The sequence below is a fragment of the Cupressus sempervirens genome, chromosome 1 (genome assembly GCF_028749045.1).
Source record: "Cupressus sempervirens isolate cs-2001-9-10 chromosome 1, ASM2874904v1, whole genome shotgun sequence".
Lineage (NCBI taxonomy): Eukaryota > Viridiplantae > Streptophyta > Pinopsida > Cupressales > Cupressaceae > Cupressus > Cupressus sempervirens.
Genome location: NC_143118.1, coordinates 242688373 through 242703261, shown reverse-complemented (window position 1 = coordinate 242703261; position 14889 = coordinate 242688373). Strand labels below are relative to the sequence as shown.

At 36.4% G+C, this 14889-nt stretch overlaps 1 protein-coding gene across 1 annotated transcript in view; it reads right to left on the bottom strand.

The window, feature by feature from the left end:
- Positions 1–14605, bottom strand: part of PM-ANT (Mitochondrial substrate carrier family protein) — a 45770-nt gene extending 31165 nt beyond the window's left edge. Inside the window, exon 1 of the mRNA XM_089821925.1 lies at positions 14122–14605. Within this exon, the coding sequence (XP_089678051.1) occupies positions 14122–14409 (288 nt within the window). The 5' untranslated portion in view covers positions 14410–14605. The remainder of the gene's footprint in view (positions 1–14121) is intronic.
- Between the last annotated feature and the right edge of the window lie 284 nt (positions 14606–14889).

Sequence of the window (14889 nt, the reverse complement as noted above, 5' to 3'; positions counted from 1 at the left end):
AATATATTTTTTGTTTTACATTTAGAATTTTTATTTTGTTTTTATAGATTGAAGCAAAAAATATATGATTCAAATTTTTACATAAAAATTAGTGATTGTTTTATTTTTAAAATTAAATTTAGTTATTCTTTTATATTATTTCAAATATATAATGATTTCGAACCCATTTAGTAATGTTAAACTATTTTGATGATTTTGTGGGTACATTACTTAATTTATTGAAAGAAAAAAATAAAACAAATTTATTTATTGCAAATCCAAACTTTCAGCAGAACTTCATCCAGTTTTTTTGTTGCCAAACTAAAACTCGAATTTGAACCTTAAGACTCAGGTCATAACTAGTTTACCTTTCATGGGGCACTTGTAGAGATGTTATATTGCAGATTTTGTCTTGAAGATATGAATTCACCCCAATTTGTAATATCAGCACCCCCACAGTCACTCTGCCGCTGTTCCCTTATCATCTCCAAATTTTAGCCCTTGGTTCCCACATCCCCCTGTCGAGAAAATCCATGGAACTATGATATATTGTAAGTTGTCTTCAAGAGCATTCACAATGTCCATAATATGTTGCACCACACATCTCTCGTGCAAGGCACTAACAATCTACAAGACTCAAACCCATGAATAAAGTAAAGTCATATCCATTAATGTCTTCAAAGGAATCATACCAATTGACATGTGAGGTGTGCAGCAATACTCTCCAAGGTACCTCCACTAAATCCATGAGGTTTGCCATCTTGAACAAGGTTCCTCAAGTAACCTGCTATTCATTTTTTCACAAATTTAGTTCCCATTAGTTTGCAGATGATAGCTAGTGCTTGGGTTAATTTAGTATTTTTCAATCAAAGGAGCCAAAACAAGTTGATAGACCTGCTGCCATTACACTCACAATGTTCTTTGGCAAGCTCGGTAGTCTGAAAATCTCTATAAAAAATAGATCAGCAACTTGTGGAGTTTTGTACTGTTAAGAAATTACATGCGGATGACCATTATAGGTGAGCCTATCAACAACCACATGTATACAATCCTTCTATTTTATGTTTGGAAATCCACTAATGAAATCCATCAAGAAGCTCTCTCATTTCTGATTTGGAATGTACAGGGACCAACAAACTAGCTGGATATATGCTCTAATTTATTTTATTGGCATACAAAACACTCTCTAACATCCTGCAACACATACTTTTTGAGCCTTTTCCATGAAAAACATTCCCTTGCTTGTATATCTTGTAGAAACCTTGATGACCAACGAGTGGTGTGGGACAACATGCTCTCAGAATTCTTTCCTTCGACTTGGATTCTAGTATAAGACACACCTGATGTTTGTAGACGATGAGCTCATCAACCATCTTGAACCTATTGTCTTGCAACTTCCCAATCATAATATTAGTAGCAACTGTGTTCTTAGCATATTCAGCCATTATGGCAGCCTTCCAATCAGTAGATATATCAGTTATAGAGTAGTAAAAATGGGGCTTCCTAGAGAGAGCATCAACCACCAAATTGCTATTTCCCTTTTCATGCTTAATATCTTAATCGTAGGCTTGGAGTTTCCTTACCCATTTCAGATATATCTCATTCAAATCCTACTGACTGAGAAAAAACTTCAAGTTGTTATGATCCGTTTTGACAGCAAAACAAGTATTGCCAGATTTGGCTAGTGAATGCATGATGGCCAACATATCCTTGTCATAAATAAAGAAACTCCACTTATCCTTGAGCTTCCTACCCTCAAATGCTATGGGTGTCGATTTTGCATCAAGACCATTGCAATGCCCTCTACCAATGTCTTAAAAAGGAAGTGAGAAGTTCAAAATATCCAAAATAGGGCATGAACTCATTACCTCCTTAAGTTTATCAAAGTTTGTTGTGTTGTTGGCTTCCAAGAGAATGCCCCCTTCTTCATCAAATTGATCAATGGAGCTGCAAGAAAACCCTTTCACAAACCTCCTATAGTTGCTGCAAAGTCCCATAAATCCCCTCAAATGTAATAAATTCCTTGATCAAAGCCAATCTTATATTGCCTTGAGCTACCCTCATCCACACTAACCCCTTGGGGTGCTAATCTTTTGCCCCAAGTATAATATTTTAGTCAACCAAAACTCACACTTGAATGCTTAAGCATAAAATGAATGCCACTCAAATATGCCAAGCACTACATCTATATGCTTCAAATGATCCTTCTGTGTCTTACTGTAAATCAAAATGTCATATAAGAAAACCTATACAAATTTCCTCCATGTTGAAAGAGCACTCGATTCGTTCATGATTGGAACGTGGTAGGTGCAATGGTCAAACTAAATGGCATGACCAAGAACTCACAACGCCCATAATGAAACCTGAAAGTTGTTTTGTGCACATGCTCCTCCCTAACCCTTATGTAGAGATATCATGGTCATAATACAATCTTGAAGAATTACCATGCACCATGAAACTCATCTATCAATTCATTAATTACAAGCAAGGTTGCATGGGGATGGGGGTACTTGGGGTACTTAGGGTACCGCTACAAGTACGGGTATGACTATTTTTCATAATAAGGGACGGGGGGGTACTTGGGTATGTCAAACTTTATTTTTAATTATACTTTTATATTATAGAAAATCTGAAATTATAAGTCATGACAATGGTTTATCAAAACAAGAACTGTGATAAAGTTTGTAAATGTAATGTATTGTTTTCAGTTTCAGATTTGTTATATGTTTGTAATAATAATATATGATAAATGATTAGATGCATAACAGAGAAGGCAGACTTTAAACATGAACAAGAAGATCATAAATCATATGACAATGACATATTGCAAATGATAAACTTCTGACTTGATTTATTGTTAATCAATATTGTATCAAAGTTTCAAACTGATTAGGTATTGAATTAAGCTTGATAAACAACAAGCTGATACACAAACAAAAAACCAAAAACAATCAAAAATCTTAATCAAGGTCCTTAGCTAAGGTCCTTAGCCATGATGCTCTCTATGGCGTACCTAGTACTAAGGATATGTGTATCCAGTACTTGGGTACGAGTACCAAGTGTGTTGGTACGAGTGCCCATGCAACCTTGATTCCAAGTATGGGATAGCAGTTTTTTATTGTATTTTTGTTAAGTGCACTATAATTGATGCACAACCTCAGAGTTCTATCTTTTTTCTTAACAAATACCATAGATAGAGCAAATGGGCTAAACTAGGTTTTATGTGTCCCATATCCAATAACTCCTTAATAACCTTTTCAATCTCTTGCTTCCATCTCTTAGGGTGATGATACGGAGTACTAATGATTGGTTTTGCTCCCTCCTCAAACTCAATCACATGCTGAAAATATCTATCCAATGATAGACCATGAGGAATGTCGCTAAATACCTTGTGTTTTTTGAAAATGGACTGAATATCAACATGGTACAATCTCCCATTCTTGGAAGGACTCATATCTTTAACCAAACATCCAGCTGCCCGCACAACCTGATCTCTAATAAAAAGCTCTCTACTCTCCTCTTCGTTGAAACCATCACAGGGCCCCTATAGGAAAGGCCACAAATAACTACTTCTTCCCATTAGATTTGAACTTCAATGGCATAGTTTGATAACCATGTATATTAACCAAGTGGGTGCAGCCATTATGCATCCAAGACCAGTTCTATATCCTTGATGCCAATCACATAGAAATCAGTATCCCCCTAAAGTCACCTCCAATTGTTGAATTCTTCAATTGCAGAGAAAAGTGCACTTGTTTGCTAATATAACATTAAACAATTTGAAGTCAATAGCTCTTTTGTCTTCAATCCATCCTAGACATTAGCCCTTCGTCGATAAAATTGTGGGTAACTCCACTATCAAGACTCCTCTAACAAGGAAAGCATGACATCTAGGTAGCCCTGGTAATGTTGCAAGTATACCCCCGATGCTTTCCTTCTTGGTCCTCATGCTCAATCTCATCCACGGCTACCTCAAGTTCAAGTTCATCATCCTCTGAATCCTCATTGGAGACCACCTCTATATGGTGTATTCTGCCCCTCTCAAACACACCTGTAGCTTGGCTACCATAGCTCTCCACATGTCAAACATATAGTTCATTCTTGGATAGTTCAATTTGGTTTGGCTTGGGAGCAATGCCTTGGGTGGAGGCACGATGTTCTAATGAGACTTCTTTGACAAAATAGTAAGTGCCAATAAGCCCTTAGTAGCTGAATCCTCCAGATTTAGAGCTCTCTTGATAGGTTCTTGCAAAGAAATTGGATTGAATGCCCTTGTTAAAAATTATGCCATCATTCATGTCAAAAGAGTGGATGACGATTAATGACAATAGTGCTTGATTTCAAGTGTTCAGTAGTTACAGCAATTTTAGTTGCTTCTAACATGACATGTCTAATCATTGGAGTTCTGAAAGGATAGTGACAAGTTATTTGGATAGCTCTCTTGCAAAATGTTAATGATATCGTGGTACAGCAATTCCAGTTATTGAAGGTAATTGAGAAGTATCCACAATATGTTTATGAGGTTTGTAACCTAGACACCGTGTACACACTAGTAACTTGTTTTGTCCTGCATTCTACCATGATAATGTTCCATGGCATGCAGTTTGGAAGTTAAGCTGAACTAATGTATAAGGTGTCAAATTCCAAAGTTGTACAAGCTAAGCTTCAGCCTATAAGATAATAGCAGTAAAATAATGATCATTGTAACAAGTCACAATCTGCAATAACATATGCATCAAATTCTTGGATTGAGCGCCAGCCATATGAAGCATGTGTTAGAAATAGATAATACTAAGAGAGGGGTGAATTAGTATTCTACAAACTTTTGCCCACAACTGAATATTGTTAATTACTTTATAACTTGCATATGAAAGTAAACCAACAATGTTGAACAGTAAATATAACCATAAACAAAAAAACCTCATAACACCATTATTTGTTAACTAGGGAAATCCTGGCCAAGGGAAAACCCTGGTGGGGATGGTACCCACAAGATGATCCACTAAACAAAAGAATCCTGTTAAGAATATTGACCCTATTAGGAGTCTGTGAAATACATATTGTGTCTTGAGTCCTTGTTAGAGGACTAGGCCCAGTTAAAAGCCTCAAACCTATTAGGAGTTGGTAGATCAAATGTATGCAAGAATAGCCCACTGCCCTAACATGCAATATACAATTAAGTTTCTTCATGAGAGTAGATATACATACAATATTGTCTTACTATTGTATCTTGCACTTGCTCTGATCATACATCAGATTTCACATCACACATGGCTCACATATAATTTAAGCTTTCTTCACATATAGTTTGCATCACATTATCTGTGCAAGCTATGATCTTTACTTATATCTTGCAAATCAATATATCTTTGCTTTGTCGACCTTGATGCTTTCACACGCTTGACCAAATATAAAATAACTTTGGGTAAACATCTAGGATGTCGGCCCAACATGATTAAGTAATTATTCTGTCTCCAAAATAATTCCTTAAGTCGTACACTTCAATTAGTTGTCGTGCTCTATTTTGCTCTGCTAACTGTAACTTGCGTCATACTATCCGTACAGGTCTGCGCACTGACATACATCATTGTGACACTGTCATCTATCACTTCTCAACTGCACATGAACTAACTCGAAGTCTGTTATTCGTACATACCGTATCTATCTCTGTACTACTACAAATTGTCTAACACTTAGACAATTTTCTAACTCTAATAACATCATGAAATATCAAAAGTATATGTTGTCATAAATGACAACACTCATACATCTACCTAGCCATATTGCTAACAATCTCTCCCTTTGGCATTGATGGCAACATTTGGGAAAATTGACTAAGTCCCAAAATGATGTCATACAAAACAAAAGAAATACAAAAAGAAATGCCTTCAAAACATAAAAATTTAGGATCATTACATTCCTTATCACTCCTTTACAATACATAGCTAAACTCCCCCTTAGAGATACATATACAATTTTACATACTTCTCCCATACATATACAAAAATGTACATATACAATTTTCCTTACATACTTCTCCCCCTTTGAAATCAATGGTAAAGGTGTCAAAATTTGTACCCGCAATATTGTGTTGCCTTCTGATCAACTTGACATTTTGGATATGCAATCTGTAAAATCATGTTTCAGTTTGTCAAAGTCCTTCTAGTTTTCCTTGACTATATCAGATATAATGATGAGTGCACAAAGTGCATAAGATGTCACTTCTACCACACTCAAGTCAGTATAGGCAAATTTATCATGGGATGTCTTCGCTACAAGACACTCCTCCAATTGCCTCAGCAAAATGATAACTTTATGAGATAAATATTCTCTAAGGACAAAGAATTCAATGCTTCTGATAGCATTGTGAATTTTTTCCATCTCTATACCAAAGTCTTCAAAGCTTGCCTCTGGTTGCTACAATCTGATAGTGAGTGTTTGAAGCTCACTCATTTGGCCTTTGATCTGATTGTCAAAATCTAATAGATGATTGTATGACATTGTGCATTGTCCATACAACTTCTTATCTTCATCTATGTTTTTCCTTAGCTCTTTAATGCACACATTCAATGCCAACAAGTCATTCTTGGCATTGCTACATATTGTATCAAACAGTGATGCATCATGCTTCATCTGTGCTTGAATTGAAGCAATTTCAAACAAGGTTGTGAATTCTTCATCAAAAGATTTCACCAATTCTTTCGCTTTTACCTATAAGTCTGGATTTGTGACAGTTGACCGTATTGTCTTTTGCAATCTGTCCAAAACTTCTACCAATGTTCTTTCCACGATCTTTACAAACCTGTTCTTCTCAAGAAGTTTTCTCAAAGAGCTTATTAATCCTTTCTGATCATCATCATCATCTGATAATAATGGCAATAGTTTAACTGTTGATGTTGGGGTAGTTGTTGATGATGCAATAGGTATAACTGTTGGTGAAACATAAGGTATGTCAACTTCATGTTGAAACTCTACCTTCCCATATTTTGTTTCCACATGTTTCAGAGTGGGCAAGAATGCTGACTCTTGCATCACAATCTTCCATTTATGCTTCAATTTAGAAGATTCTTCTACTTTCTTTCTTGCTTCTTCTAAACTTGCTTTCTCCTTCTCTGTTTCTTTCCTTCTCTCTTCTTCTTCCTCCTTAATCTTTTCAGCATTTTTCTTTGCTTCTTCATCGTCCTCTTCATCCGAGCTAGAGTAAGCAGTAATATTGCAACAATGTTGGACCCATATCCTACAAAAGGATTCTCCTTAGCATCTAGAGCTATGTGTGTACTATCCACTTGCATGGATTCAGTACCAATAACTATATGAGGAGGTGAATAAGTTTGTTGTGCCTCTTCAACTTCTTCTTCACCATCAGTAGGAGTGCTCGCCTCCACATAAACTGGAATTCCTTGATGACCTTAGGCATGGAAATATATATTTTACCATCGCTTCTTCAATTTCCTTCTTAACCTCTTCATAGTTGCCTCCCATAAGAAGAATTGCTCCTCTTGTTCCTTAGCAAAGGTTCAATACCTTTCAAGATCTTTTCAATGTCTTCCTTTGTGCTTACTTCACACAATTTATTAATCATATTCTCTCTCAATTTAGTATATTCTTCTACTACTCTTCTCTTCCTGTTTATCAATCTATTGTACAAATCTTTTGGAATCTTATTTTGGATGCTATCAAATCTCTTATTTCTCAAAATCATATTTCTCACTATAGCATTCTCTGTCTCCTATCCATGTTACTATAAACTATAATACTTATTCAATTGAACAAAACTGTCATTATTTATAATTTGTATTTTCAGATTTCCAACTTTAGGTTTCCAAGCTTTCTTACTAATTGGTGTCCTTCCTTCTCCAACTGCCTGTTCCACTGGCTTTTCTTGAGTCTCTTCCTCTCACTCCTCAAACTCACTGATTTGCAGTGTCTTTCTCCTCTTTCCGGGTCCACTAGCAGTTTCCTTGACCCTTGGGAGATGATGTTGGTTCTTGCTTAACCTTCACCAACCTCTCTGATTTCCTCTGTGCAGATGTTGTTGTCACCTCAACATCATCAAATTTCCTCTTTTATCAACCGGATTGTACTCTGACAGGTTGTACTTGTGCAACTGCTACATAAGGTGTAGTAGGTATTTGTGAAGTAGACTCTGCTACTGTTACTCCTTCAAATGGCACTGCAATAGCAATAGGTGTGGCTGCCAACACCTCAGATTGCCCACTGGCTTTCATCTCGACTGCTATACCTTTGATTTCATTAAATTCTTCTCTTGTCATGCCTGACTCCTTAAGCATGGATTAAATTTTCTTTTCCACATTCTTCTTGATCTCTTTACTATGAAGTTCAGAATGAACTTCCCTTATCTTCTCTTCATAAGTACCCCATCTTGGACATTCAGTGTCCCTTTCAGACTACAATATAATCTTTGCACAACCTTTAATGAGTTCTTCACTCATTTCATATCCCATGGGTTCAATAAACTTTACTCTAGGTTCCACTACCTCCATACAAGTACTGTCAGTCTCTACCATGAAACATAGTTCATCTTTATATTTCTCCACCATAGAGGGAGGGATTCTATATCTTTGCTTCATCTCAGATTGGAAACTCTTCATCACTCTATCAATCTCTCTGTCTCTGACATTCTCTAGTCTGGCCCTGTAATACTATGTAACCATCTTCATCGAACACTCATTACTATCCCAACTTGTCATACTGAAAAACTACTTGGTTGCATAGAAAAACAAATGTGTCAATAGAGATTTGAATCTAAAAAATACATTCTTAGACTTCTTCAGCTCCACAATGTTGTCTAATAACTACACTCTAACAATCTCACACATTTACTTTCTTTTTCTCAACTGCCATTACATAGGCCGCATGTAAAAATCCTACTGGCACTAAGTTCACTCTAGAGCTATGATTCAATTTATAACCTACAATTTTGCTCAACACTCTGACTCCATTGTCCTGGATCAGATCAACTCTCATATTCCTTCCATCAAACTTAGTTTTCAGGTTTGTTTCAACTGTCTTTCCCACATTCATGTCATTCACTGGATTACACCCTTCATTGCTTAAACCTATGACCTTATGGATCAGGTCATTGTCAATTATGATAGGCACATCACCTACCCAAAACATTTCTTCATGAACTCGACTTAGGATAATCCTGCTCCACTCATGATTATCGAATTCCGTATAAAACCTATACTTAATCAGGTTCAGTTCATTCAAGTATGCACACTCAAATTTTAGGGTTAGGTCTCCATTACACATAACTCCTAAATCCTTGTGAATATCTTCATCTCCAACACTCTCAAATTTGCAATGAATGTAGCTTCTAACATCTTCTACGTGAAGTACATTTGGCGGGATTTGACAAAACGCTCCTAACGGATCATCAATAAGAGAAACAAACAGGTGCTTCTTGAATGCGTACCTAGGTCTCTCATTTATATCACAAACAGACTGGTTTTCCATACTACTAACTATCGATACTAAAAATTCCAACTTAAAGCTTCGTAAAATACCTTTAATATCGCGTATTAGGGCTTCTACAACTTCGCACTCGAACGCTTCACTTCATACTTGAATTTTTTGTCAAATTGCTCACTAATTTGCTCCAAACTCTTCGCATGTTCAAATGGTACTAAATATCTTACTCGCAATCCTTAAATCATTTCAAATTTAACTCCGCATTAAATGTGCATCTGCTTCATCTTCAAAAGCTGTCACTAATTACCAGTAAACACATTTTCTTTCGTACGACTTACTACGATCACACAAATGCTTGCGCACTCAACCATAGCTTCCTCTCTATGTCGTCTACCTTCTTCTAACTACGCAACTTCTAATGCGCATTCTATCATCAATTCTAATTAACTAACACTCTACCTCTTTTGGAAATGCTTAATTTAAATAGGATGGGTCACAAACAATTGTTGATTTCAATCTTCCATCAGGTGCATCGAAATACTGTTCTTCCAAAACTGTATGAGAACTTTATGGATTAATAGCTTTTAGAAATGCTTCCTTGACTTCATCAACATGTTCTTTAATTGCTTCCTTTTGACTGTTGTCGTTGCCATTATCATTTCTTCTATCATTTTTGTTATTCTTCCTTCTATGATTAGGATTCCTATTGAAGTTCCTTCTATCCATTATGCAAAATCTTGTTGTGTGTCCAAATGCATAACTGACATACAGGTGCATTCCTTTTCTGATCGGTTCCATTCTAACTTTCAGGTACTCTGCAGTTCCTTGCAATATGTCCAGGATTTTTACACTTGTAACATACAAACTATTTCCTTTCACCATTAGATTTCTCTCCATCATTGGCTTTGCTTTGTGATCTTCCTCTTTCATTACCTGCAAGGTTAGTATTCCTAAACATTCTACTATTCCTCTTTATGTCCATAACCATGACAATACAAATTAGTAATAGGTTTAAAAGACTTACCTGTGTAATCCCTTTTCATATGACCAACTTCATTGCATATGAAACATCTACCTCTGAATTCATGTCTAACTTGCATAGGTTCATCAACTTGCTCTATTTTCTTTGGTTCATCATGTTTGCTCATATGGTTAAGCTTGTTTAAGGTTGATAATTGTGATAATAGTTGGATAACTAATTCACCCCCTTCCCCCCCCCCCCCTCCCCCCCCAACTCCTCAGTTATATTGGTGGACTATATATTCTAACAATTTGTTAGAAATAGATAAAACTGGGGGGTGGGGTGAATCAGTATTCTACAAACTTTTGCCCGCAATTGAATATTGTTAATTACTTTATAACTTGCATCTAAAAGTAAACCAACAATGTTGAACAGTAAATATAACCATACACAAAGAGAACTCATAACACCATTATTTGTTAACTAGGGAAACCCTGGCCAAGGGAAAAACCCCATGGGGATGGTACCCACAAGATGATCCACTAAACAAAAGAACCTTGTTAAGAATATTGACCCTGTTAGGAGTCTGTAAAATACATATAGTGACTCGAGTCCTTGTTAGAGGACTAGGCCCTATTAAAAGCCTCAACCCTGTTAGGAGTTAGTAGATCAAATACAATGTATGCAAGAAAAGTCCACTGCCCTAACATGCAATATACAATTAAGTTTCTTCACAAGAGTAGAAATACATACAATACTGTGTTACTATTGTATCTTGCACTTGCTCTGATCATACATCAGATTTTGCATCAGACATGGCTCGCATTCATTTAAGCTTTCTTCACATATAGTTCGCATCACATTCGTACTCCACATTATCTGCGCAAGATATGATCTTTACTTATATCTCACAAATCAATAAATCTCTGCTTAGTTGCCCTTGATGCTTTCACACGATTGACTAAATATAAACTAACTCTGGGTAAACATCTAGGATTCGGCCCAACATGATCAAGTAATTATTTTGTCTCCAAAATAATTCCTTAAGCCGTACACTTCAATTAGCTGCCATGCTCAGTTCTAATCTGCTGATCACCTGAACTGGTAATTTAACTGTAACATGTGTCGTAATGTCCGTACAGGTCTGCGCACTGACATACGTCATCGTGACACTGTCGTCTATCACTCCTCAACTGCGCATGAACTAACTTGAAGTCTGTTATTCGTACATATCGTATCTGTCTCTGTACTGCTGCAAACTGTCTAACACTTAGACAATCTTCTAACTCTAATTAAACATCATGAAATATCAAAAGTATATGTTGCCATAAATGACAACACACATACATCTACCTAGCCATATTGCCAACAACATTGCATCTTCATTTGGGCCAAATGAGAATGTGTTGGATAACGCGTGGGATTTAGGACCCAGTCAACTAAACATTTGATTGATAGTTTTGCAAGCTGTTTGACTTACAAAAAGTCATTTAATATGTTGGAATGGTAATCACAACTTAAATGCATATATGTTGATGATTAAATTCATTTCAAGATGAGGAGTTGGCCCAAAATTGCGGTGGAGGTGTAAGTATGTGGATGACGATGTTGAACAAGTAGCCTGACAATGGCAGCAACACTTGTTCAAATTGTCTACTCAATCGTTGCTGTGGTTTCATTTAAAGATCTTATGCACAGTGTGAGGATATTCTGAAGTTGATCTAATCAGGAACTACTTAAGTATTCACCTTTGAAAATCCAAACTCCAAATATAGCAGGATATCAGGTCCACTCCAACCCCCATACACCTTGGAGGCTGATAATCCTCCTCAATCAAGCCCAAGATCACTCATTTTTGCAAAATCTCCAATCTGTTCATTTTGGAGTAGTGTGCTTACTAAGACATTTGAAGATTGCCTTCCTCAACACACCCAAAGGCATTCATTCAACTCCCACCCCATGCACATGACAGGACCTCCAATCCATCCATCTCAGGGTGGTGTACTTATGAAGAATGGCCTGTACTTGAACTCTCATGAAATCAAAAAGCTAGTAGTTCTTCCTGTTTGAAACACATTTATAATAAATTCTAAAAAGATTGCTAAAGAAATATTTTATATGCATTGCTAATGATGCCATTAAAGAGAAGCAATAGAATTACTTAAAAATAGCTGTGTATATATATATATATATACACAGCTATTCTGAAAATTGAATTTCTAAGTATTATTCTTTTATTGGAAATCAACATTTCTCTCACATATATATTTTATATCTCAATTTTCACTTGATTTTAAAAAATTGTAATTGCTCCAATGATAACACTCTCAAATGAGATTTCTCTACCTCTATATCTCCTATCGTGGCGGAAGAGATACCCCTTCATTTGGGAAGGGATAACTCCCTTTAAGAAGTACTGCATGCACAATATGTTTGTTAGTTGCTGCCTTAAGACATTTTAGTTGGCCCTTTTCATAAATAGCTAACTTGAAACCTTTTCCCTAAAATTTGTGTATGATGCAAGATACGAGGATTTTCTATCCTGCAGGAACAGAATCAGACTTCATAGAGCTGTGCATGACTAGCAATCAAGAAAGGTAACCCAAGAGAGCACTACTTCAAGACAATTTCAGGAGTTCAGCCATTGTTCAGGGGGAAGGTCTCATTGAAATTTTAAACTGATCAGAGATTGAGGAATGTTGAAAGAAATGACATGCGTTAGGAATATTCATCCTCTCCACTTGCATTGGCTCGTTTGCAAATTAGCATCAATTGCAAAGGTTGCAACTCTTTTCTTTGAAAGATGAAATAGGGGTACAGTTGCAGGAGGTTTTCATCTCATTATTGGTTAAATAGATTGTAACTGTACAATATTTACTGAAGATCTAATTATTTTAGTTTGTCTGCACTGACATGAACAGGGGAATCACGATCACTTAAACTAGGCTGCTATCTGGACGATGATATAGATAAGAAAAAGTTGTAAAGACGTGCAAGATTGCCAAGCCTGTTAAAAACTTGCAACTTTTTAGTTCTGTACTTTTATAGTCTAGTTATTCCCAGTCTGACTCTATCCGGGCTCACCAGACCATGTGACAACAATTTTAGGAATTTTGCAGTACCGCCTAGAATATTTAAATGATGCCCTATTTTGTTGTTACCACCTGATCCACAATGTGGCTGCAATATAGAACTGTGTATAACAAAGTGCCCCTCATAACCAGCATATCCCGCACTGTTATTAACTATATACACAATTCTCCGCGACTAACCTCAACCCTTAAGCGTACTAATTGAATTTCTCACTGGTTGCACAATACTTGCACTTAACTTCAACTTAATTTTCTGAAGTGCCTATGGACTGCCCAGCTTTTCTAATGTGTTTTACACAATATTTTAAAATAATTTCCAAATCCATTCACAGGCGCTAAATGATGCATCATTTCGAAGTTTCAGCTATTTAAATGCAATTCTTGAATTTCTCAAGGGTCCACTTGGCTTTTTAATGCTTTTTCTGGGCGTAATTCTCTGAAGGGTCCATGCAATTCTTCATTTTATGAAAGACTCACTTGGTTTACTAAATCTTTTTCTAGTTGCGAAAAATTGCGACAACTATTTGCAGAAATAGCGAAATGAAAGTGACTCACAATAAATTGAATCAAATATCACCACATCTAACAACACAAAGGACCCGCATCCCTACTAAATTTGTCATCCAGCAGAGCAACGGAATAAATGACACATACCTTCAAAGAAAAATTAAGAGCGACAGATGGGTAATACCGAAGCACACTGCTGCCATTGCCCCTCCACAGAGAAAGCGCGCCCTCGTCCCTGACAGTCCTGAGAATGCAGTCCAACATTCCCTTAAACCTTCTGTGTTTTCCTCCTGTAATGGCGAGATTGCTCTCTTGGGTCTGCAAGAGCAATTTGGCCCTCTCTACGGGGGCCACAATTGTATGTGCCACCCCACCCATTAGGGCACCTGCCAACAAATCTCTTGGGAAATTTGTCCATGCTTCTTCTCTGCTCATAATTCCCCAATCTTGCCGCCACCTCAATACAAATATATTGAATTTATGCTCGTCATCATCAACAGCAACAACAGGAGGATCATGTCCATGACCTAAAAACAACTACTACGATAAAGTCATAAAAAACTCCAGCCTTCGCAATTAAAGAAGATCGAGTACAGGAAAACTATAAATAGGGAATGTCATTGTCGTCGTGCGCTTAATTTTCATGTTTATCCTAACTACTTTTTTTCTCCTCACTTGGTTTGACTTCTCAACAATTGAAATTAAAACAAAATAGTGTCATCGGAATCTCCCTTTTTGGGCCTACTCTTCTCCATCATTACTTACCCTTCTCGTGCTGAGAGACAATTGGACACTGAACGTTTTATATCCTATTTGTTTTATTTTTTCATATTATTTTTTTAATATCAAATATAAAAACAACTTCTTAAATATTCATCTAAAATGTAATTAATAAATTTATAGTAGTCCAATTTA